Raw genomic sequence first — 24,564 nt, 5'->3', positions numbered from 1 at the left:
CGCTCGATGGTCTCTCCGCCTTCAGGACTTCGATTTCGACATTGTTCACAAGCCTGGTGCTCGAAACAAAGTAGAGTATGTTGGTGTTGATTTTGTTGGCCCTTTACCTCGTACCTCCAGGGGAAATGCTTACATCTTGATATTTGTCGGCTCATGCGGCAGCAGGCAAACTGCAAACTGCTGAATGATTTTTCTTTGAGTGAAGGCCCCCTGAATTGCCCCGACCTGGAGGCTTCCTGCTCTGTGTAAGCCACGCCCTCGTCAGCCACCAGGGCACCCACCCCGTTGATGGAATATGGCGCGAGGCCACGCCTTGCAGGAAGGGGAGTGTGTTTGCTATGTGTTTGCAGGAACACCATTCTGCAATGCTTCCACCCTAAGTGGTTGAAGGAAAATGTTATGTTATGTGTTGTTCACATAACATAACAAAGTTATGTGACTGTTCAAGTCTCTGTGTCTTTGGATCATTGTTTTCAATAATGTGCTTTTTTTGTCCTTTGTTGTGTATCTTTGGATTATGTTGTGTAATAAATAAATCCAAACAATCAAAAATACATTCTTTCTAAAATCATCAACTCATTCTTTGTGCATGATTTGTCAATGTTAGGGCCTGATAGGTCCTGATAGGGCCATTATGAGAGGGTCTTTGTCTTTCTCAAGTGTGAAACGCATCAATATTTCTGATGATGTAAGAAATTAATGATTTATGCCTCCTTGCATACAGCTTTCTTACACAAAACATGTCTTACCAATTTTAAATCAATATATTGTTTTATCTGAATGAGTATGCAGGATGATTTTCACATAGTTTTGGAGCAAATATTCTAGGCTACGAGATACAATTTTCCAAAGTCTTGTGAAGAATTAATCATTATGGGTTTCATGGCCTTATTTCAGGGATAATTTTGTTTTTTTACAAACCACGTATAAACATCATTCTCAAAACTACAAACTTTTACATACATGCTGCTTACATATTTTTGTAGCAGAGTTTGTGCTGAATACAATGTAATCAGACTTTAGCCACAAAAATGTCACAAGTAACAGAAATAAGCACAAATGTCAGAGCATGTCAGAACACCTCCAGGACCCTGAAAACACCTCAGACCCCAGAGGGTTAAAGAGCCAGATATTGTCTCTCAATGTAAACTAAATGCTTCACAAGTCAAAGCACAGTTTGATGTTCTGCTGATATTGACTGAAAATGCCACTGCATTTCACAAATCTTGCCTTTAATCCCTTCTGATGAACAAGAAAGACAAAATGCATGGTTCACAAGCATCATTGAATACAGTCAAGGCTTTATTAAGGATGTGGATTTCAGAAACCAACAGGCCTCATTCAAAGCTAACACATAACATTGAGTGTCACCAGGAAATTCTGTCAGGGGATGAAATTGGGATTCATGAGGAAGTAAAAACAAGACAAGGCATCAATCTTCTCAACATGATGACCAGGATGACATATTGCCATGTGACAGTATGTCAAACCTAAACAGTAGAAAACAAGATTCAAAATCAAATATGAGAAAGAGCACAGTTCCAAATACTACTAAAATAAGTATTAAAAGAAGTACATTTCAACTAAAAGAAATGTCCAAATATTTGATGGCAACCCTCTAGAGTACCACGCTTTCATGCAGTCTTTTGAACAAGTAATTGGGGAAAGACTGATAATACTGAAGATAGTATGAAGGTAAAATGATGCCATAAAGTATTGCATGCGCAGGGTAAGATTTGTGAAAGTGTACATAAGATTGCAAGTGTAAATTAAATTTGCATGCGCAAGAGAAGATTTGTAAAGGTGTAAATCGCCTTTCAAGTGTAAGAAAAAAATATTTGCAGCATTTAACTGTTATTCGTAAGTGTAATTCATGTATTGTGAAGCTGCAGCTTCATGCTAATGCAAAATAAATAGGATCTGTATTCCTCTGACTTCCATTTTTCCGCGCTTACACTTTTGGCACGGTTTTTACGCTCAAATACGGCCAAAAGTATTGCAGGCCCGTGAACAGCAATTTGCGACCGAAAACAACAGAGTTAGGAACTGCAAAACAGATTCACTGCATAAAATCAAACTTTGTGTAAAAAAATAAACTGTTGCAAATGTCTAAATGTGTGCAAAGGGCAACAAAGTTCCTGAAATAACCCAATTTGTACAGTTACGTCTTTCTACCTGCGCTTCCAGTTTTGGCACGATTCTCTCACTCATTGAGTTTTGCAAGCGCGAAGAGGAAGGCGGGTCCACCTTCTTCATGTAGCCAATCAGATGAGCTTCTCGCTGACTCTATAGTTTTACTCTTATCTGATTGGTTCAATAAACACGCCAGTCACCAGAACACATCTTTATCTTCATTTGGCTCAGAAACCTTCTGGTTGCCGAAATGGTACTTTAAATCACTTGGAGCTGTGGCCGTAAGGTCTCCAGTGCCTGTCGAGGCGGCAATCCCCAAACCCAGTGGTGGACACTGGAAGTAAGGGATGCCGACAAGTTGAAGAAGGAGTCCTATCGGGCCTGGCTGGCTTGTGGGACTCCTGAGGCAGCTGACGGGTACTGACAGGCCAAGCGGACTGCAGCCCGGGTGGTTGTGGAGGCAAAAACTCGGGCCTGGGAGGAGTTCGGTGAGGCCATGGAGAAGGACTATCGGTCGGCCTCGAAGAGGTTCTGGCAAACCATCTGGCGCCTCAGAAGGGGGAAGCAGTGCCCTACCAACGCTGTTTACAGTGGAGGTAGGTGTCTGTTGACCTCGACTGAGGATGTCATCGGACGGTGGAAGGAATACTTCGAGGATCTCCTCAATCCCGCCATCACATCTTCCATTGAGGAAGCAGAGGCTGAGGACTCAGAGGTGGACTCATCCATCACCCGGGCTGAAGTCACCGAGGTAGTCAAGAAACTCCTCGGTGGCAAAGTACCGGGGGTGGATGAGATCCACCCTGAGTACCTCAAGTCTCTGGGTGTTGTGGGGCTGACACGCGTGGCAGTCGGGAACAGTACCTTTGGACTGGCAGACTGGGGTGGTGGTTCCTCTTTTTAAGAAGGGGGAACGGAGAGTGTGTTCCAACTACAGGGGGACCACACTTCTCAGCCTCCCCGAGAAAGTCTATGCCAGGGTACTGGAGAGGAGAATACAGCTGATAGTAGAACCTCGGATTCAGGAGGAACAGTGTGGTTTTCATCCTGGTCGTGGAACACTGGACCAGCTCTATACCCTCTCCAGGGTGCTGGAGGGTTCATGGGAGTTTGCCCAACCAATCCACATGTGCTTTGTAGATTTGGAGAAGGCATTCGACTGTGTCCCTCGCGGCATCTTGTGGAGGGTGCTCTGGGAGTACGGGGTCCGGGGCCCTTTGCTAAGGGCTGTCCGGCTGACAGAATTTCTAGGCGCAGCCAGGGGCCGGAGGGTGTCAGGTTTGGGGACCACACGATTTCATCTCTGCTCTTTGCGGATGATGTTGTCGTGCTGGCCCCATCAGACCAGGACCTTCAGCATGCACTGGGACGGTTTGCAGCTGAGTGTGAAGCGGCTGGGATGGGAATCAGCACCTCCAAATCTGAGGCCATGGTTCTCAGTCGGAAAAGGGTGCTTTGCCCGCTTCAGGTTGGTGGAGAGTTCCTGCCTCAAGTGGAGGAGTTCAAGTATCTTGGGGTCTTGTTCACGAGTGAGGGAAGGATGGAACGGAAGATTGACAGACGGATCGGTGCAGCTTCTGCAGTAATGCGGTCGCTGTACCGGTCTGTCGTGGTGAAGAAGGTCGATTTGCCGGTCAATCTACGTTCCTACTCTCACCTATGGTCATGAGCTGTGGGTGATGACCGAAAGTACAAGATCCTGGATACAGGCGGCCGAAATGAGCTTTCTCCGCAGGGTGGCTGGGCGATCCCTTAGAGATGGTCACTCAGGAGGAGCTCAGAGTAGAGCCGCTGCTCCTCCACATCGAGAGGGGCCAGCTGAGGTGGCTCGGGCATCTTTTCCAGATGCCTCCTGGACACCTTTCCGGGAAGGTGTTCCGGGCATGTCCCACTGGGAGGATACCCCGGGGAAGACCTAGGACACGCTGGAGGGACTATGTCTCCCGGCTGGCCTGGGAACGCCTCGGTGTCCCCCCGGAAGAGCTGGAGGAAGTGTCTAGAGAGAGGGAAGTCTGGGCATCCTTGCTTAGACTGCTGCCCCCGTGACTCGGCCCCAGATAAGTGGAAGATGGATGGATGCATTCAATTGAAAGAGGAATGTCATACACACCTAGGTTGAGTTGAGGGTGAGTAAATCATGGGTTAATTTACCTATCCCTTTTTTAGGAACTATTTTGTATTTTTATAACTATCCCTTTAAAATGCTTCCTCAATGGATGTCCCAGCACTGCGTAGTAACGCAGTTGCGTGATCGAGATCTGCCCACGAGTAAACCACTGTCTGGTATTGCTCCGAGCTGATAAGCTGTTTTTGCTGCGCAGCTCAAACGAGTAGCAGGGTTTCATTCTTGCCGTGTGATGTTTCTCGCATGCAGCAGAAATGACAGCTCTCTCACACTGGCAGGAAAAGGTTGCAAAATATGGAACCCGGTGTTGTTTATTAAATGTTCTGATCTGCCTTTGCTTTTTATGTTTTATTTTAATATACTTAAAATAAATTTGTATATTCATTTATTTTGGTTTTTTTCCACAAATGTATGACTTTTGGAAGTGCAAATTGATTGCCATGCAGTTTTAATAAAGTTGAATTAACGTAACCTTCTGTCATTTTTACTCTTCTAAGTGTACACTTAGGTGTTTTGTTTCTAATTTACGGTTAGGCCCATTAAATAATAATAAGGATAAACAATATTTAAAAAGTATAGGCTATAATTATCAAACATCTGACTAATTAAAAATTAACCTCAAAACATAACATGCTAAATGGGGGATATCTAGCATAAAAAAAATGTATTGTCAGAATGTCGTCTCTCAGTTGTTGAATTTCGCGCAGACGTTGCCACAACGTAAATGTGTTTGCTCAGCCCGATCTCATGAAAGTGCGAATACGACGAATTGTATTTGTAGTTCTTATGAAACGCAGTTTTCGCGTGCATATGATACGAACAGTTGATGGACCCCATTGACTTCCATAGTATTTTTTTTTTCCTTACAATGGAAGTCAATGGGGTCCATCAACTGTTTGGTTACCGACATTTTTCAAAATATCTTCTTTTGTGTTCAGCAGAAAAAAGAAATTCATACAGGTTTGAAACAACTTGAGGGTGAGTAAATGATGACTGAATTTTAATTTTTGGCCGAACTATCCCTTTAATGGCGTGTAATAGGCACGCACTCAGCACCCCTAATCCTAACCAAGGGGTTTACAGTGCGCAGAATATGCACGCAAAAAAAAATATTTTTAGCGTATAAATGGCACGAGAAATAAAATTTGTGGTATAGATACGCACTTTCATGAGATCGTGTTTCATAATCTGCTACTGGGCCGGCCCTCTGTCAAATTTTAAAACCCAGTGTGGCCCTTGAGCCAAAAAGTTTGCCCACCCCTGGTCTAGAGCCCTGTATTGTGCTGTAGTTCTGCTTGTACATTAGCACTACTGTCAGAGAGCGAATTTGTGTTGTTTTTTTGCATTGATCTGAACTGACAAATTAGACATTCCTGTTGGTTGAACACAAGTTAATAGATAGTCAATCAACAAAGTGTCCTGTGCTCACCACACACCGGCTATAGGTGGAGAGGAGAGATTTGGCTATAGGGAGATGTGTGTCTAACTTACACAGAAGAGACTTTGTTGCTCAGCACATGAAAACAAACTACTTACTGTGATTTCAGACTGTGGTGATGTGGTTTCTACACTGTATGGATCTTCATGTGTCGCTTCAGGTCACTTTTAAAAGAGAAACTTGTTCTGCACTGATCACACGTGTGCGGCTTCTCTCCGCTGTGGATCCTCTCATGTCTTTTCAGATTTGATGATGCACTGAATCTCTCGTCACAGTGTGAACACTTGTAAGGTTTTTCTCCAGTGTGGATCCTCTCATGGATTTTCAGAGATGATGATCGACTGAATCTCTCGTCACAGTGTGAACACTTGTAAGGTTTCTCTCCAGTGTGGATCCTCTCATGTGTTTTTAGATATGATGAGTGATTGAATCTCTTGTCACAGTGTGAACACTTGTAAGGTTTTTCTCCAGTGTGGATCCTCTCATGTGTTTTCAGTTCTGCTGACTGACTGAATCTCTTGTCACAGTGTGAACACTTGTAAGGTTTTTCTCCAGTGTGAATAATCTGGTGCAGTTTTAAATGTTCAGCTGTAATAAAAGTCTTCTCACACTCAAAGCACATGTACTCTCTCACACCAGTGTGAATTTTCTCATGTTTAAGTAAATATGGCAGCTGTGAAAAACTCTTTCCACACACAGAACATGAATGTGGCTTCTCCTTCGTATGAACTCTCAGGTGTCTCTTTAGCTCTGATGCTCTAAGAAATGATTTGTCACATTGATCACATGTGAACGCCTTCTCTCCAGTGTGGGTCCTCATGTGTTCTTTAAGGTGTGGAGATCCACTGAAATCTTTCCCGCATATATCACACTTAAAAGGCTTCTCTCCAGTGTGGATCCTCATGTGTATCTTCAGGTGACTTTTAAAAGTAAAACTCTTCCCGCACAGATCACACGTGTGCGGCTTCTCTCCAGTGTGGATCATCTCATGTGTTTTCAGATTTGATGATCGACTGAATCTCTTGTCACAGTGTGTACACATGTAAGGTTTTTCTCCAGTGTGAATCCTCTGGTGCAGTTTTAAATTGTTTGCTGTAGTAAAAGTCTTCTCACACTCAAAGCACATGTACTCTCTCACACCAGTGTGAATTTTTTCATGTCCACGTAAATATTGCAGCCGTGAAAAACTCTTTCCACACACAGAACATGAATGCGGCTTCTCCTTCGTATGAACTGTCAGGTGTTTCTTCAGGTCTGATGCACAGACAAATTTTTTGCTGCACTGATCACATGAGAACGGCTTCTCTCCAGTGTGGATCCTCATGTGACCATTAAGGTTTGCTGATATTGTGAAACTCTTCCCACACCGATCACAAGAGAACGGCTTCTCTCCAGTATGAACTCTCATGTGAATCTGAAGACTACAGTTGCTTGTGAAACTCTTTCCACACTGAGTGCAGGTGAAAGATTTCTTGGCTCTTCTTTTCTTTAAAAATTTATTTTTAGTCTTTGAGCGACTCAAAGGTTTTTCTCTAGGTTTGACATGATGTTCCTCCTCCACTTCACTCAGTTTTTCACTCTCCTCGCTCTCTTCTATCAGGTCTGACATGAAAGAAAAAAATATTAAATTAAATTTTTAGTACATCATAATAATTCAAAGAGAGAAATATAAAGTGAAAGGCCCTGATGTAATGGTAGAAAGTAGACAACTGTTATAAAATATTATCATTTCATGCCTTTTTATAAATTGATTGTGTCCTTGAAACTTTCCATGAATTATGTAAATTTATCTTCCAATTAGGGCTGCAACAACGAATCGATAAAATCAATAAAAATCGATTAATAAAAGTTGGCAACGAACTTCTTCATCAATTCGTTGTGTCACGCGATTATTACGCCAGTCAATAATTCGCGGAGATGTTGGAGTATAAATAAATTTGAGTTGAGCGCGGAGCAGAGCTATGAGGCGCCGGACTGGACAAAAGCGAAGCAAACTCTGCACGTGAGCGACACTGCAAAAGAAGAGAGACCGAGTGTGTCCGAGAGAGTGCACGCACGAGAGAGACCGAGTGTGTCCGAGAGAGAGAGTGCGCGAGAGAGAGAGGCCGAGTGTGTCCGAGAGAGAGAGAGAGAGCGCGCGAGAGAGAGAGGCCGAGTGTGTCCGAGAGAGAGAGAGAGCGCGCGAGAGAGAGAGGCCGAGTGTGTCCGAGAGCACGCGAGAGAGGCCGAGTGTGTCCGAGAGCGCGCGAGAGAGGCCGAGTGTGTCCGAGAGCGAGCGAGAGAGGCCGAGTGTGTCCGAGAGCGCGCGAAAGAGACCGAGTGTGTCCGAGAGCGAGCGAGAGAGACCGAGTGTGTCCGAGAGCAAGCGAGAGAGCCCGAGTGTGTCCGAGAGCGAGCGAGAGAGACCGAGTGTGTCCGAGAGCGAGCGAGAGAGACCGAGTGTGTCCGAGAGCGAGCGAGAGAGACCGAGTGTGTCCGAGAGCAAGCGAGAGAGACAGCGTGTGTCTGGGCATTAGTAAATTGGTACATAGTAATATATAATTACTATATAAGAGGCATAGAAGCTTGATAAATGGACAACAATATAAATAAAAACAACAATTGAATCATTACCACTGAACTAGCAGACTGTGAATCAGATAGACAGAAGATGAAAACACTTTCTTGTCTGTCCAAAGTACCACAACAAGGTGAATATTTTTTCCACAATTTACAGCACTGAATTTTTCATTCTTTACTCTGGAAACTTCACTATATGCTTGGAAAGGATTAGCTGCAAAATACCTTACACACCATACCAGGTGGTCAATCCATTGTATTTGTTTTTGATATTCTATACATTGTATTTATAATTAATATTAAGATAGACTAGAGATATTATCTTTTGTGTTATAATTATTATTAATGCTATTATTACCTATTATCCATGCGCGAGACTTGTCTTTTGTGTACATGTGTTTGTCAAACATTGTTAAAGATACAACATCTTGGACAAAAAAACAAAACAAGTTTGTAACTGTAGTGTAGAGAACAAGTTCTGACATTCAAACAAATCCTGTTAAGTTTTCTGATTTTCATTTTTATTTATTTATTATAAATTATTTATTTGTTCTGACAGCTAAGGTCCCTTTAAACAAAAATATACATTTTTTGTTGTAAAGCTTACATGTGTATGTTTTTTGCACTGTTAACCCTTGCTGTAAAAAAAGGCGTAATTCAGACAGTATCATACCATTTTCCATTAAAACAGTAATATACTGTAGAAAACAAAAATAGCCTACAGGAATATACTGTAAATGAACAGTGCTCAAAATCGACACTCAGATGCTGTTTTCCCAATCACACCCTATACCCTCATTCACTATTCCCTACATTAGTTCACTAATATAGTCCACTTGACAGAGTGAATGAAAAGAAGAGAGTGAATTGAGACACTGATGAACACCTGATAAGCAGAATCACTGAAGGACAGAGAAACAAAGAGAAACACAAAAACTACAACTGACTTCCAGTAACACTGAGTGTGAAACCAGTTTACAAACCAGTTTACGATTATTTCTTTCATACATGTACAAAAGTTCTTGTTGAGAATTAACAGAGATTTAGTTAATAATAAAATTTGTTGTCACCATGATGGAGATCAGTATTTGCTATAGTTGGTCTCTTGTCCCTTGACTTCTTACCATTCATCTCTCTCTGACTGCTGTAACAGTGAGTTTATAAAACACATTTGATATGGCAAGAAAAAGTCAAGAGGAAGTTTATAAGGTGTTTTTGTTCTTTTTTGATGATGTCACAATCATCTTGGACTATCTGATTTTCAGATTTGTCCTGTATATATTCATTGAAATTATGGGTATGTCATATTTAGCATATATCTGTCTATCTACAAAATGAAATCAATATATCTGTAATCAGGTCTTCTGAAAAATAACAATTATATAGTGCATTCAATTTTATTTTACTCCTGCTTGGTTCAGACACATACAGACAGACATCAACAATCAGCACATGAATCGCAACAATGGTGAAAAGTTTCATGTCGCAATGCATGCTGGGTTCCAGGATAATATAAAACTCCCAGCATGCACTGCTGCATGAATAATAATAATATATAAAAAAAGAAATATTGCCACCATTGTTGAGATTAATGTGCTAAATTGTGATATCTCTGTGTTTCTAAAATATAGTGTAGCTCTGTTTTTTTTGGTTTATGCATGATGTGTTTAAAAAAAAAAAAGAGTCATAGTAATTTATTGCTGTAGTTTCACAGTGGTGCTAATGTAACACTTTTGACTGAGGATTAAACTCTGAATGAATAAGAATTAATTCCTTAGTGAATGAACAGGCAATATGATGATTTTGTCATCATAAGCATTACAACTGCAATCATTCATAAACTGTGTGTGTGCACAAGTGTGACTTGCAAAAACACAGCTCAAGCAGCAAAAGAAAGATGAATGTTTTAGCATCAGCATCCCAACTAAAACAAGCACTGATCTCTGTAATGGTAACTTCAAACAAACATTTTCAATAACAATTTCTGTATGACAGAAATAAAGTCATACTGGTTAATAATAAGTGTAATAATGTGTAATGGCTGGAAGTCAGTCGTAGTTATTGTGTTTTTCTATTTTGTGTTCTTGTGTTTCTCTTTCCTTCAGTGATTCTGCTTGTTAACAGCAGGTGTTCATCACTAATGCTCAACAATCACTTACATATTCACTTAATTAACTCACTGCAACACTGTCTCAATGTTACTTTTACTCTTTGTAGTGTGGATTTTCCTGTGGGGTTGAAAGGGTTAACAGTGTAGGATAAAAAGACACACCCACAAAATGTATTTTAACAGTAATAAACTGTAAGTTATAAAACAGGTATATACTGGCAACACTGTTGCCAGTAGTTTACTGTAAAATTTCGTTTTTTTGGGTCACCATTGTGCTGAAGAGTAGAGCCTGTGCTTCAGTCCAGGAGAAGATCTACAAACATTGATGATATGCTGCATGTTGCTTTATTTAACAGGCGGTGACTGTGTAGTTGCTGGTCCAGTGGAAATCTCTTTATTTACAAAAGTTTTGTTGTGGTTTCAAATGAAAGAAGTTCACAGTAATACTTTGCTCACGTTATTAATCCATTATACATTTTAGTTTAATACATTTAAATGACAGTTGGTCAATTTAAGGTTTCTGCAAGTGAAATTAGTTAACTCGAGTTTTAGTGCATTTTACAGTAACATACTGTAGATTACAGTAAAGAACTGCACAATTAACAGTAAAGTACTGGCAACAGTGTTGCCAGTATTTTACTGTAAAAAAACCCGGTAAGGTCTAACAGTGTGTGTTAGTCCATTTTTTTTATCATCACTTTAACAGTTCAGGGATGTGCAAGGAGCAACCTCTGTTTGTGCACTTTCTGAAGATTTTTTGCACCGTCAGTTCAGTTTTTGAATAAAGGGTTGGAAACACGACCTTTGCCGTGTCTATAGAAATCTCACATGCTCAAGGTGTAAAGCCGCCGCAGCTTCAACTAGTTTTAAATTAACTACATTTTTATTATCATTATCTGTGTCCTACATGTTTCACTCAACCCTGTTACTCCTGACATGATGATTTTCCTCCTTTCAAAAACAGAGCATTACTTAAAGCTACAGTGTGTGCAGAATTATTAGGCACGTTGATTTTCTGATCATATTTTATTTCCAGGAACATTTTGCCAATTCCAAACCATATTAAACTTAATAACTACTATTCATTTTCTATTTAATCATGTATAAGTGATATATAATTGTTCATGAATGCTGGAAATGAAAAATGTCTTATTTTCAGGTGTGCAGAATTATTAGGCAAGTTTTCTTTTACAGATAAAATAAGCCAAAAAAGAGATTTAACAAAGACTGAAAAGTAAAAAATTATTAAATCCCCATGAGAAGAATGCAAAACTAATGCAATACTAGAGATTACAGTTAAGGCATGACCATTGGACAGTGAAATGCTCATTGGGTCAGCAGGGTCAGACAAAAACAGGTGGAGAAGAAAAAACACATGTTAACTGCAAAAGAATGAAGAATTAAGGTGAAGAATTAAGTGTGAAACCATCAGGAACCCTTTAGTCTTCAGCGCCACCATTTTCCAGAACTGCAACCTACCTGGAGTCTCCAGAAGAGCAAGGTGTCAGGGTCTCAGAGACTTGGGTTAGGCAAAGAATCCTAAAAAATGACCCCCTCTTAATAAGAGTCACAAGCTGAAGAGTAGTAAAATACATGAAGACTGTTTTTTTATAGGCTTTATAGACAGACAGATTGAGAGTGACTCTTGAAGGACCAGCACCACATCCTCTTCTACCACTGTTTGAAGAATTCATCTTCCAGAATACATTTTAATACGTTTTGGAAGTTAATTTTTAGTCCATCTCTGCAAAACGGACTTCAGGGTAGGAGATGGACTAAAAATAAACTCACAAAACGTATTAAAACGTATTCTGGAAGATGAATTCTTCAAACAGTGGTAGAGGAGGATGTGTTGCTGGTCCTTCAAGAGTCACTCTCAATCTGTCTGTCTATAAAGCATATAAAAAAACAGTCTTCATGTATTTAACAACACTTCAGCTTGTGACTCTTATTAAGAGGGGGTTATTTTTTAGGATTCTTTGCCTAACCCAAGTCTCTGAGACCCTGACACCTTGCTCTTCTGGAGACTCCAGGTAGGTTGCAGTTCTGGAAAATGGTGGTGCTGGAGACTAAAGGGTTCCCGATGGTTTCACACTTAATTCTTCACCTTAATTTTTCATTCTTTTGCAGTTAGCATGTGTTTTTTCTTCTCCACCTGTTTTTGTCTGACCCTGCTGACCCAATGAGCATTTCACTGTCCAAAGGTCATGCTTTAACTGCAATCTCTAGTATTGCATTAGTATTGCATTCTTCTCATGGGGATTTAATATTTTTTGACTTTTCAGTCTTTGTTAAATCTCTTTTTTGGCTTATTTTATCTATAATAGAAAACTTGCCTAATAATTCTGCACACCTGAAAATAAGACATTTTTCATTTCCAGCCTTCATGAACAATTATATATCACTTATACATGATTAAATAGAAAATTAATAGTAGTTATTAAGTTTAATATGGTTTGGAATTGGCAAAATGTTCCTGGAAATAAAATATGATCAGAAAATCAACGTGCCTAATAATTCTGCACACACTGTACACTGTGTAGGATTTTCGCCCATCTAGCGGTGAAATTGTATATGCAGGGTTCGTACACCTTTTCCAAGGTCAAATTCAAGCACTTTCAATGTCCATTTTAAAGCTTTTTCCAGCACCTTACACCATCGTAAATTACATACAAATACATAGTCAAAATTGTTTTTATCACATTAAAAGAGATAATGCTATAAACAGCCAAAAATGTGTTTCATAATTAGATATTTAAGCAAATCACAAGTTTTATTTTTCAAAATGTATCAAGGTCTAAGTAGATAATGCCTATGAATAATACTTTTCAGTATATTAATGTCCAAATATTGCTTCCTAGATAATGTGATTTTCAGGCTGTAAAACTCAAGTAATTTCAAGGGCTGAAAATACGAAGACATAGGATTTGAACAGAAATAATTTACAGACCTTGGTTTTGGGACACATTCTTGATATAGACAAGGTTTGAACAGAATCTGAGACAGTGCAGCAACAACCTGTAATTCCATTTGAACCCAGAAGACTCTGACAGTGCACAAGCACCTGCCTGATAAATAGCCTATATTACAAAACAATTTAAAAGTATTTAATTGCCAAGACATATACATTTATCTACTGGAATAGAGCAGTGTAAATATTGCATAAGGCCATCCTCAAGCTTACAGTAGGCTACTTGTATGACATCTGACATACAATTTCTGTTCAGCAATAAACGACTGTTGTTATGCACTGGGCTGATGTTTGCAGGTTTTAATTTGCGGGTAGTTAACCCTCTATTGCATAGCGTTGCCATATGGCAACAATTACTTTATCTTAGTTTTCTAAAAAGCTGTGATATAAAATCTATGTTACAGTTAGTTGTGAAAAGGGGGTTTTAGACTTTGAAGGAAATACAATTTATGAGGTCACATGACCAGGATATCCTGTTTGCCAGTCCTTTTTGCTCATGGACATTGACAAGTGCAAACATCACTGTCTGGGGCTCCCGAAGATTGCCTTTTATTCAGAATTTTGGAAAATTTTCATCAAATGAAAAATTGAAATCACTATCTGGGGTAAGTAAACTTTAATTTTTTTAACATTAAATTCAGTTTTGATTTTATATGTTTTTTTTGTAATATGCTAAAATACATTTGTTGCCATATGGCAACTATATGCAAATATGGAAACGTCCTGGTGCATTCAACCTAATGGAGTCCCATTGACTTATAGCATGAAACTACTCTGAGACTATGTTTACAACTTTTGCTTATATTTTAAAGGTATATTTTTTTTGTGATTTAAGCTATTTTGTAGGTTATCTGTAACATATTACCGGTATCCCATTTTCTGTGTGCGTGGCTGCTTTACAGAAGAGACTGCCAGTCCCAGATGCCAGATATTGCCCATTTCCCACTGTTGGACTTCAAAATCCAAGTGGCCTCATGCTTGTGCATGGAGAGCAAGGTGAGCAACAAGAGGAAGGGGAGACCTTCACAAGCTGTTGTGGTGGGGAAAAATAAAAGAGGGCCCCAAAGCTTTGTCCCACCAGATCCTGTCCGCAGAGACCGCACAGACCACTGGCCCTTGCATGCATCTGAGAAGGGCAGATGCAAAATGGCAGGATGCAAGGGCATTGTGAGAAGCAAGTGCTCCAAGTGGCAGTTTTCCTCTTCTTCACTGCAGAGAGAAACTGCTTTGTTGACTTTCACTAGGCATGAAGAGAATGAAATGAAATGAAACAGCAAAAAATGACTGAATGATATGAAACGAAAGAATAGTGTATTTCAGTGAGACAGGTTCCAAGTTCCTGGTTATTATTACCAGTGTATTTCAGATAACTGTTGAAATTATATAATGTTTTTACTGTATAAATGTTTGTTTAAACATTTCACTAAGTATGAGATGGATTTGTTGAGTCTTGTTTTAAATAAAATGAGTTGTTTGAAAAAGATTTTGATTCCACGATTTCCACGATTGCATATTGTTGCCATAGGGCAACCCCCCTTTAAACTTTTTTTTATATTTTTTTATATATATCTGTTATTTAGCTCATTTTAAGTAATAAAAACATGCAAAATATTTTTTACCATGTCTAAGTAATATTTCATGCAATAGAGGGTTAATGTTACAGTTACTGTGCTGTAACTTTGGCTATGTTCACTGCATTTTCCACAAATGAACGTGCCATAACTGACATGTAATACTAACATACATTATCACACCAAGTACTCTCAATCACTAATTCCCCTTTTTCAGACAGGACGCAGAATGCGCTGTGCTATGAAATCCATTTTTTTTAAATGGCTTGCGCCGTGCGAGGACGTTTTGTTACTGCGTCGACCAAAGCATTGACGAGCTCGCGCGCACGCCGCGGTTAAAAATAGTTCAACTTTTGCCGCTGCGTCCAATAAAAACGGGGCTTCCAAACAAGCGCTGAAATCAAAATGAAAACCCCGCCTACTTTTGCTCTGGCAAGCGTAGCACTAAATCGCTCTGTATCTGAAGGGCTACATTTCATTTCTCCATTTAATAAACAAACTATTCAGTCAGATAGGTATTTGTTGTGAAAGAAATACAGTTACAATTTCAAGCCTTTTCAAGCATTTTATCCCAAATTTAAGCACTTTTCAAACCTTGAAAACACAACATTAAAATTCAAGCATTTTCAAGGATTTCAAGCACCCGTACGAACCCTGAAATGACTACCAACTGAATATTAATTTCTAGCCCCTACCATTCCGAGGACATTTTAACTCCTACAGTGGCCGCATTATTGCAAGATTAAAATGGCTTCCAGTTCGACTTCGTCCATGAGTGTTCCTTCAAGTGATGAGGTTACTTTAGAAAACTATTACAAATTGCATTTAGTCAGTTAACATGCAGGTTATGACCTCTATGTAAACCGAATAATAGTTTTACGTTTTCATTATTTTGGTACCATTTCATTGCTAACATCAGCTATCGGGTTCCTACACAAAAACCACCTTTAAAACTGTGACACTCATGAAATGACATCATCTGGGCTCTTTCTACTGCATGATGGGAAGACAACAGAATAATCTCAATCCAATGTCTCAGTTTTTACACAAACTGTAGCGTTGACTGTATTCATCAACCCTGTTACCAAAGTCACTGTAAGAAGAATCTCTATAACTATGAATAACTTGTATGATATTTGACAAATACAACTTTATCAGTAACTTTACTGTTTACTGATTATTCCTAAAAAAATAAAATTTTGTAAACTATGTTAAAAATAACAAAAATTCTTGTAATGTTGTTGCAAATTGGGAACTTGATATAAAATAAATGTAAAATAAAACAGTTAAAATAGTATTTAGTTTGATCTGATGTTGACAATCAATATAAAAAATTCTCAAAACTCCCTTTACTGACCATTTGTTGAAAACCCCCAGAGCATTCTGTACCATTTCATAGTTTAACTGCATATTAAATGTGATGAAGTGCTTGAATGTTTCTAACATGAATGTTCTTCAGCATCATGAATGAATGAAGAATAAACACCAACCTCTTTGTTCTTCAGGATCAGTGTGTTTCATTCTGCAGGGTTCTGGATCACTCATGTTCTCACTGTCCTCTTTAAAAGGACACTCCACCTCTGGAAAGATGAATGTGTATTTAAAATGGGTCATTTATGTAGAAGAAATGTGTAATTATTTTTGAATTTGGAGCTTTCTAGACTGAGAAAAGCCAGAAAATGTATTTTTGGCTCATGTGGATGAAAGACAACAACTCCCAGAATGCAATTGCTTCGCTGCTCTACTCCCAAGCCACGCCTACCGGTTAGAGAGCAGTTGTAAACAATAAAGCTAAGCTAAGTTACTAGTAGTCTAGTAGTCTAGTGACTAGTAGTCACAAAATGTCCGGGATTCGGCTTTTGCGTTCTACAGTCGCCATTCATTGTGTTTACTGTGGCGAGCAGGACGAGACTAGGGCCGCGGGAGAACGACGCGGGGCCGGTGGCGTGATTACTGATGACCGACACCTGTGAGGCACTGGTCTCGTATCTCTCACGGAGGAGCGGGTTATAGGCTTGTTTGAGATGCACCTTGCCTCAAAGAGGCAAGAGAGTAGGTGGCTGCAGTGAGAGGAGGAGTAAAAAAAGAGCAGGCAAGCCGGACAGTTCTCTCTTCTCGCAGTGGATCTGACACCTGCGAGATCAAAGACGGATATCGCGGGATTTACCGGATTCACGCTCGTGCACAGTGTTGCTAATAAACTGGATGGAATTTAAGTTCTGTTGCTTTTATATGTAAATAAATATAATGAACAAGACACCCAAAGTAGCCTACTTATTTAATTCCATTCCAAATACATGTTTATCAGTCTTTTTCTTTAAAGGGGGGGTGAAATGCTATTTCATGCATACTGAGTTTTTTACACTGTAAAAGAGTTGGATTCCCATGCTAAACATGGACAAAGTTTCAAAAATTATTTTTTTTTAATTTTAAGTACGTTTGAAGGAGTATTTCTGTGCCAAAAATTGTTCTTCCGGTTTGTCACAAGTTTTGGAACGTTTTTTTTCGAGTATGGGTCTGTGTGACGTCAGACGGGGCGAAATTTCCTTATATGGGTCCTAAGGGCACTTCTCCCGGAAAGGTGCGGGCGCACGCGCACTCGTAGACCAGAGCAAGAGAGCGAAAGCAGTTCGCCATCAAAGCGCTCTGCTCGGCTTTTGGAAGTCAATGTCACCAAAGAAGTGTGTTTTTGGTTGCCAGGGCAAGACAACCCTGCACAGATTCCCAAAGAAACCAGCGTTAAGGGACCAGTGGATGGAGTTTGTTTTTTCAGAGCATCATCAACGGAGCTGTGTAAGACTGTTTGTTCCCTGCATTTCGACGATGATTGTTTTATAAACAAAGCCCAGATCGGCTGTTTCAAGATTAACAGGAGATTGAGTGAAAATGAGCATTTCACCCCCCCTTTAATAGGCTACAGACATGTGTTTTTTTTTTTTCGTGTTTTTTTTATTAATATTACATTGCATAACCCATAGAGATTGCACTGAGATACTTTGGGAATATTACCACATAATGTATACACATAAAACATCAAACATTTTAAAAGAGAACAATACATCACGGTTGTTTAAACCAATGAACATCAAGCTGTGTCGTCAGTAAGTCGTTTCCCATTATGATTTTGATCAGCGCAGTCAGTGGATAGCAACTGCGCTCGACTGCAGAATCCGACAGGTGCGCCTTGCGCTCGCTAGAGATTTTTGACTAGGGCTGGGCGATATGGCTGAAAACTGTATCACGATATAAGTGTTTCATATCGGTCGATATCGATAATTATTGAATTTTTTTATAACATATTTAAAATAAGGACCAGTCCAGGAGACAAATATATTACATTTAAAGATTTTTTATTTTAAACTTAACCTACCTCTGATTATAATCCCATCAGTTATAAAGGCAGAAATGTCAACACGACCATGGAAAACTCAAAAGTCTAAAATCACAATGAACACTTAACAATTATCTCTTAACATTAAGGTGCAAAATTAAAGAATACGTAAGAAATGCTTTATAAAGGGCTGGGCAATATGGCAAAAATATAATATTACGATTTCTTTCTATAAATTCTATAAATCTATTTCTTTCTATTTTCTATAAATTATACATTGATACTTATTAAAGCTATTAATAAAGTTATTAGTCAAGAGCAGTGAGTGATTTTCTCTTTACATTTTGTTGTTTTATTAACATTAAAGGGATAGTTCTCCTAAAAATTCTAATTTTCATAATTTACTCTCTCACGTTGTTTTAAACTCGAATAAGTTTCTTTCTTCTGTTGAAAATAAAAGTTATTTGGAAGAATGTGGGTAACCAAACAGTTGATGTACCTCAGTGACTTCCATAGTATATTTTTCTCCTATGGAAGTCAATGGGGACCAGCTACTGTTTGGATACCCACATTCTTCAAAATATTATTATTAGAAAATATTAGAAGGTTATAAATACAGGTTTGGAACAACATTAGAGTGCGTAAATAATGAGATAATTTTTATTTTTGGGTGAACTATCCCTTTAAGGACAAGCGGCAGCGTGTTTACTATTACTACTGTCTCTTTAAGAGCTGCGCGCGACGCGTCTATTATACACGCATTTGACAAGCAGATTTTCTCTCAATTTTCTCAAGTTTGCTTTCACTTTAGACATATCCGACTAGTTTATGTAAACCTTGTGTGTATATAACAGTATTAGCAAAATAAGACTCGAAAGATAACTTAGTATTCAGGCGCTGGTAGACAGGCTTTTAGTGCATGTGAGCTTCACATGTATGCGCTGAGAAACGCACACGCTAGAACAGCGCATAAGCACGCGAATAACAGAGAAACTGACGACGGTCTTGCATAATCTGCAGACGACATTGGTCTGACTACTTTAAGTCAGGCGAGCTGACTTTTTCTGTTTTATCTAGTTACTAGAGAGTGAGTGCCTTTGTTCATGCAATCAAAAAAATAAAATAAAAAATTATCGAACGTTTTATCGAACGCATTTTTTATTGATATTGATTACGTGTCTATCGCGATACATATCGTTATCGTTTTATCGCCCAGCCCTATTTTTGACATACGTCAGCATGACATCAGAGCAAGGCGGACCGCACTCGGACACATTTCTAACCGGCATGCATCTCGCGCTGATCACCGGTGATCGATTCTGCGCAGATTTTGCTCATCTCAAACAAGCCTATTTTCTTAGCAATGGTAAAATGCACATCAACCGATCACGTCAGCGGCCTCGCGTCTTTCTCCCGCGGCCCTAGCCTCGTCCTGCTCGCCACAGTAAACATGATGAATTGCCAACATGATGATGTAATGCCTGGTGCATCACAGACCAGCACAAGACGAACAATTGTGGTTAAAAAGTATACGTTTGACTGTGACTGATCATTTTGCTAGATAAGACCCAATTCCTCAGCTGAGATCGTGCAGAGCCATTTGAAGCACTTTAAAGTCTTTTGAAACTGCATTGATTTGGACTTCAACATCTTGGTTATCATTGAAGTCCATTGTGTGGAGAAAAATCCTGAAATGTTTTCCACAAAAAACATAATTTATTTTCCACTGAAGAAATAAAGACATGAACATCTGGGATGGCATTGGGGTGAGTAAATTATCAGAATATTTTCATTTTGAGGTGAACTACTCCTTTAACTATGGGCTTTTACATTAACATTATGTAACATGAAATAAACCATCTTCCTTTCAATAGTTAACATACAGTAACATGCATGAAGCAAAATGTATGCTTTACATCTGTGCTGTTCAATGCCATTGGACATCAATAGCTACAAGAAATGTTTTAAATTAACACATTATATTCTAAACCTGGTATTTGGAAGTCCATACCTGTACAATTTCAAAAAGAGCAAAAGTTTAGGATTCGATTGTCAATCAGAATCAGTCTAACATAAGAAAAAGGACAACTGAAACATGTGGGCTGCATCACAAGATGATGACTGGCGAGCGCTAGCACACAGCAAAACAAACCACGAGGTTAGCCATTTTAAGCTCTCAAAACAGCAGTTCTCGACACATCTCGACTAAATGTATGTGCACTCATCATAAAATACACGTACAAGTTACCATGTGCACTAAAACTAAAGTTACAACAGGTATATTTCAAGCTTACATTGGACTGATGTGAACACCCACCTCTCTCGGTCAATTCCAAATACTCCTCGCTGCTGACTGTAGCGCGGTGACGTCACGTATGTGTTACCACGGTGACGCGCAAATTTACATAATATTTTAAAAAAAATGTTACCTCTAAAGTAATAATGAAAGCAGCAAAAAGGAGTACATAGTTTTAACTATGCCTGATCTAAGGTAAACTTATAAGGAATTTCAGAGTATATTGTGTAATATCTGTGTAGTATTTTATTTAAAGTTTTTCACATTCTGTTGCACTTCACTGTCTAAATTACAAAATTACTGTAAACATAATGACACCTTTAAAATTTCTTACTTTAATCATTCCTCTGTAATAGTTCATAATTGTTTATTTTTGTGCATTATATAGGCTATTATAAAACATTTACTCCAATAAAGTAGTTTGAATGAAGTTAAACCAACTACAGTACATTGTTAATCTCTGTATCCCATTTTATGCATGCCAACTCAAAAAAAAAAAAACTAATAACACTGATCAATTTTATTTCAAAACAAAGATGATAATTGTATAAAAGAAATATGTACACATACAGATAATCAAATACATACCTGTACATCAACACACACACACACACACACACACACACACACACACACACACACACACACACACACACACACACACACACACACACACACACACACACACACACACACACACACACACACACACTCCAGTTCACAACACCTAATTTGTATAAAATACAGAACAAACAATATTGAATCATTTTGAAGAAAGGCATTAACATAGTACAGAGTCATCCAAGGAATTTCTTTTTTAAGTATTTTATACATATAGGAAGATGTTAGACAAAGATACTGTATGTTTGAGTGTTATTGGCTTTGCCTGTAAAGTACCTAAGAGACTTACTTTGTTTATGAACAACATAAACTAGTTTAAAAAGAAAGTTTGTCAAGAAAGGCTAACTTTAGGTTGGCTTGAGAAAGCCTAGCCTGAAAGTTTGAAATAGTTTTAAAATCTTGAAGTTTGAAGGTTTTCAGTTTGAAGGTCAATGTAGTTTTCAAGCTGAAAGTTTCGAAGGACGGAAAGACAGACTTTCTCAAGTACCCTTTACAGTACTCACAATTTAGATTTAAAGAACTTACTGTCCAGCCATATAAAGTGGGCCTCTTCTCTGGATTTGGGCTTGCTGACAACGTCCCTGGACATCTTGCATGTCAGTGAAAGCAAAATACAATGTTTAACTCCATTACTTTTTAATTCATTTTACCACACATTTATTTAACATAACTTACAGTACATGCAATACATTCAGGAATGTAATTTTTACAGTACGATCTGATACTGAGGAACAACATTTATTTTGCAGTACATGCAACAATCAACTACATGACTTCATTAATTTAAGTCTTTCTGCTCTATTTGAAGACATCTTTCAAGCCTTTATTTGTTTAAAGGTGAATTAAGACTTTTACATATCATTTTAAGATTCGCTGAAACCCTGTCATTTTGAATGCTAACATATAGGCTAACATATCATAAACATGTCATAACTTTTTTTTAAATATAAAACATTTATGACGCGCTCTATGGCATCTCTTACAATTAAAAGCCGTTAACACAAAAGCACAATTGTTAAAACAGCATAAATATATATATTTTTTTATTGCTTTAAACAACAAAACAATACATACATTTTAGAGCCAGGCGAGCAAAGAAAACACACACATATAATATATATATATGTATATAAAATGTATGTATATACATGCCTCCTTAATCACACTGTTATCATACTTTGAATATCCAAAAATTACATTTTCAAAATGCAAAACATAATTAAAGAGTAAATTTTCCTTAATAAACATAGACACCTCATACCATCACTTTTTCACATGACTACAATGCCAGAAAATGTGGGTTCTGTTTCCAAGTGCAAAGAGCAAAAAGTGCAACTTACATCAATGTCTAAAAGCATAAATAATGCTCATTGACTTACTGCTCTAATCCATCGCTGGAAGTGATTGAAATGAACTGTGCGTACGCACGTGTGTATTATAAACAGATTTTTGCGCATGCGTGGTAACACATGTACGTGACGTACGTGACGTCACCGCGCTACAGTCTGCAGCGAGGGGTGTCTCGAATATTCAGTATATGATCAGCACTCTAGCCTCTATCCAATAGAGGGCGCACTTATACAACAAACAACTCTCCCAATACCTATGAAATGACTGAAAAATACAAGACTCACATAAAACTCACATACCCACAAAATAGAAAATGAAAGGTTGCAAAAATATTTGTCATTATTTAACGTGTTAAATAAGCATTTATGTCTATCTATCTATTCATCATACAGTAACTGATGCCAATTCATTCATTTATTTTATTTTTTTTTAATTATTATAATTATTATTTTAATTATTCATTATTCATTCATTTTAATTATTCTTATTGCTAATCCTAACATTATTCTGCTTCTTCATTAAAATCCAGGTATCTAGAAATATAGAAAAGAATATAAATAATTTAAATTCTTCCAAATATAAATAATGGTAAGAAAAACAGTTAAATCATCAACACAGAAATAAACATACATAGTAGCCAACAATTTACCCTCAGTCTGTTGACACCAATGAAATGAGCTTTAAGTGACAATTTACAGGAGATCTGAAGACATCAGCATAATAAATGAGGTGAAAACAGGAACTATTGTCATGAAATAAAGAGTGTTTTCAGCAGATCTGTTAATATTGATGAGCCTCAGACTATCAACACTCATTCAACAAGCCATTCAGGATCATCAGCAGATCATCTCACTTTATTCTGAGTGTTGCTGTTAAAAACTGATTATTTGAGTCAGGATAGATGACACTCATCTTCATCAACCACTACAGATAAATAAAGACAGCAGCAGACTAGTTTGATCTGATGATAACTACATTAATCACTATAAAGTTAGATCATTAAAATAATAACATTTTATAAGTGCAGAAACTGAAAATTATCATAAAACTTTTAAAAATAAAGAGCACCACAAAGCACTATTGTTGGCTCATTATAGGCTCAATGTAAAGCATTTAGCAGTCTCTGTTCCAGTATGACACTTGAGATCTGTGGGGTAGATAGTGTGGTGCTGGGGGATATTGAGCAGACATAAGTCGTCCAGTCAGAGATGAAGTACACTTTAATGGACTGAGGCTTGTAGAGGCAGAGTAGTTTGGAGTGTAACGTAGTACGAGTGGTTTTGTATATGAACGCACTCTGCAACAACAACAATAACAACGGGACACTAGCAAAGTCTCATGGATTACTGGGATGTATGTGTATGTATTGTTAGATATGTCCTGGTGCGCTTTTGCGTGCATTTACTCATCATCTGGTTACAGGTGGTATACCTTGTCTGTACCATCACCCTTTCATAAACCACCTATAAGCTCTCCTAGCTTCTTTGGGAGACCCATTCACTATACCCAATTGATTCTGTACCCCCAACTGTATTACTGTAATGTTTGAAGTGGTATTGTGAATAAACTCAGACTCAAACTCTGTATATTCGTGCAGTGTGCGCATGTCAAAAAATATATTCTGAGTTGCAGCTTGTGACATATAAATGCGCACATCAACCCGATCACTTTAGTGTTCATGTAAACACAACGTTCGGATTCGTCAATTAAAATGAATTCAGTCCGATTGAAACGAAAGGTGTGCATTTAAACATACCCGGTGTCATAAGATTTTCAAGATTTTAATGCCGACATTTCAATTGAGCACCAAATCGGTCGCAAATTGGATTACTCCAAGATAATTGAAGAGTTTGCAATAGCCAAAGCAAGAGAGGTCCTCTTTTAAATGGTGAGGCTACTGTATTAATTAATTACACCTGTCCTAAGTCAACAAGGAGGTTCAATATGTAATAAGTTGCCTTTTTCTTTGCAAAGAATTGTAGCGTTTCATAACTGCAGGATGTTTCACTTACAGCAGCCTTAGCATATTGACATCATGAGCCAAGTAATATTGTTTAAC

At 38.4% G+C, this 24,564-nt stretch overlaps 1 protein-coding gene across 1 annotated transcript; it reads right to left on the bottom strand.

The window, feature by feature from the left end:
* Positions 1-598: 598 nt before the first annotated feature.
* LOC311291146 (uncharacterized protein) lies at positions 599-20,589 on the bottom strand. The gene is made up of 4 exons (XM_084410019.1): positions 20,556-20,589; positions 16,398-16,487; positions 5,795-7,298; positions 599-1,490 (listed from the first exon to the last, which is right to left on the bottom strand). Exons 2-3 carry the CDS (start codon positions 16,450-16,452, stop codon positions 5,824-5,826), a joined length of 1,530 nt encoding a protein of 509 aa, XP_084266145.1. The 5' UTR covers positions 16,453-16,487; positions 20,556-20,589; the 3' UTR covers positions 599-1,490; positions 5,795-5,823.
* Between the last annotated feature and the right edge of the window lie 3,975 nt (positions 20,590-24,564).

The sequence above is a fragment of the Rutilus rutilus genome (genome assembly GCF_951802725.1).
Source record: "Rutilus rutilus genome assembly, chromosome: 1".
Classification (NCBI taxonomy): domain Eukaryota; kingdom Metazoa; phylum Chordata; class Actinopteri; order Cypriniformes; family Leuciscidae; genus Rutilus; species Rutilus rutilus.
Note: the sequence above shows the minus strand (reverse complement) of the source record. Positions and strands in the feature narration are given on the sequence as shown.

Bases quoted from the DNA above. Each gene is read 5' to 3' on its own strand.
- LOC311291146 (XM_084410019.1), bottom strand. From the start codon at position 16,452: ATGAGTGATCCAGAACCCTGCAGAATGAAACACACTGATCCTGAAGAA. The intron at 7,299-16,397 runs GTTGGTGTTTAT...CTTTCATGTCAG, and splicing joins TGATCCTGAAGAACAAAGAG to ACCTGATAGAAGAGAGCGAG.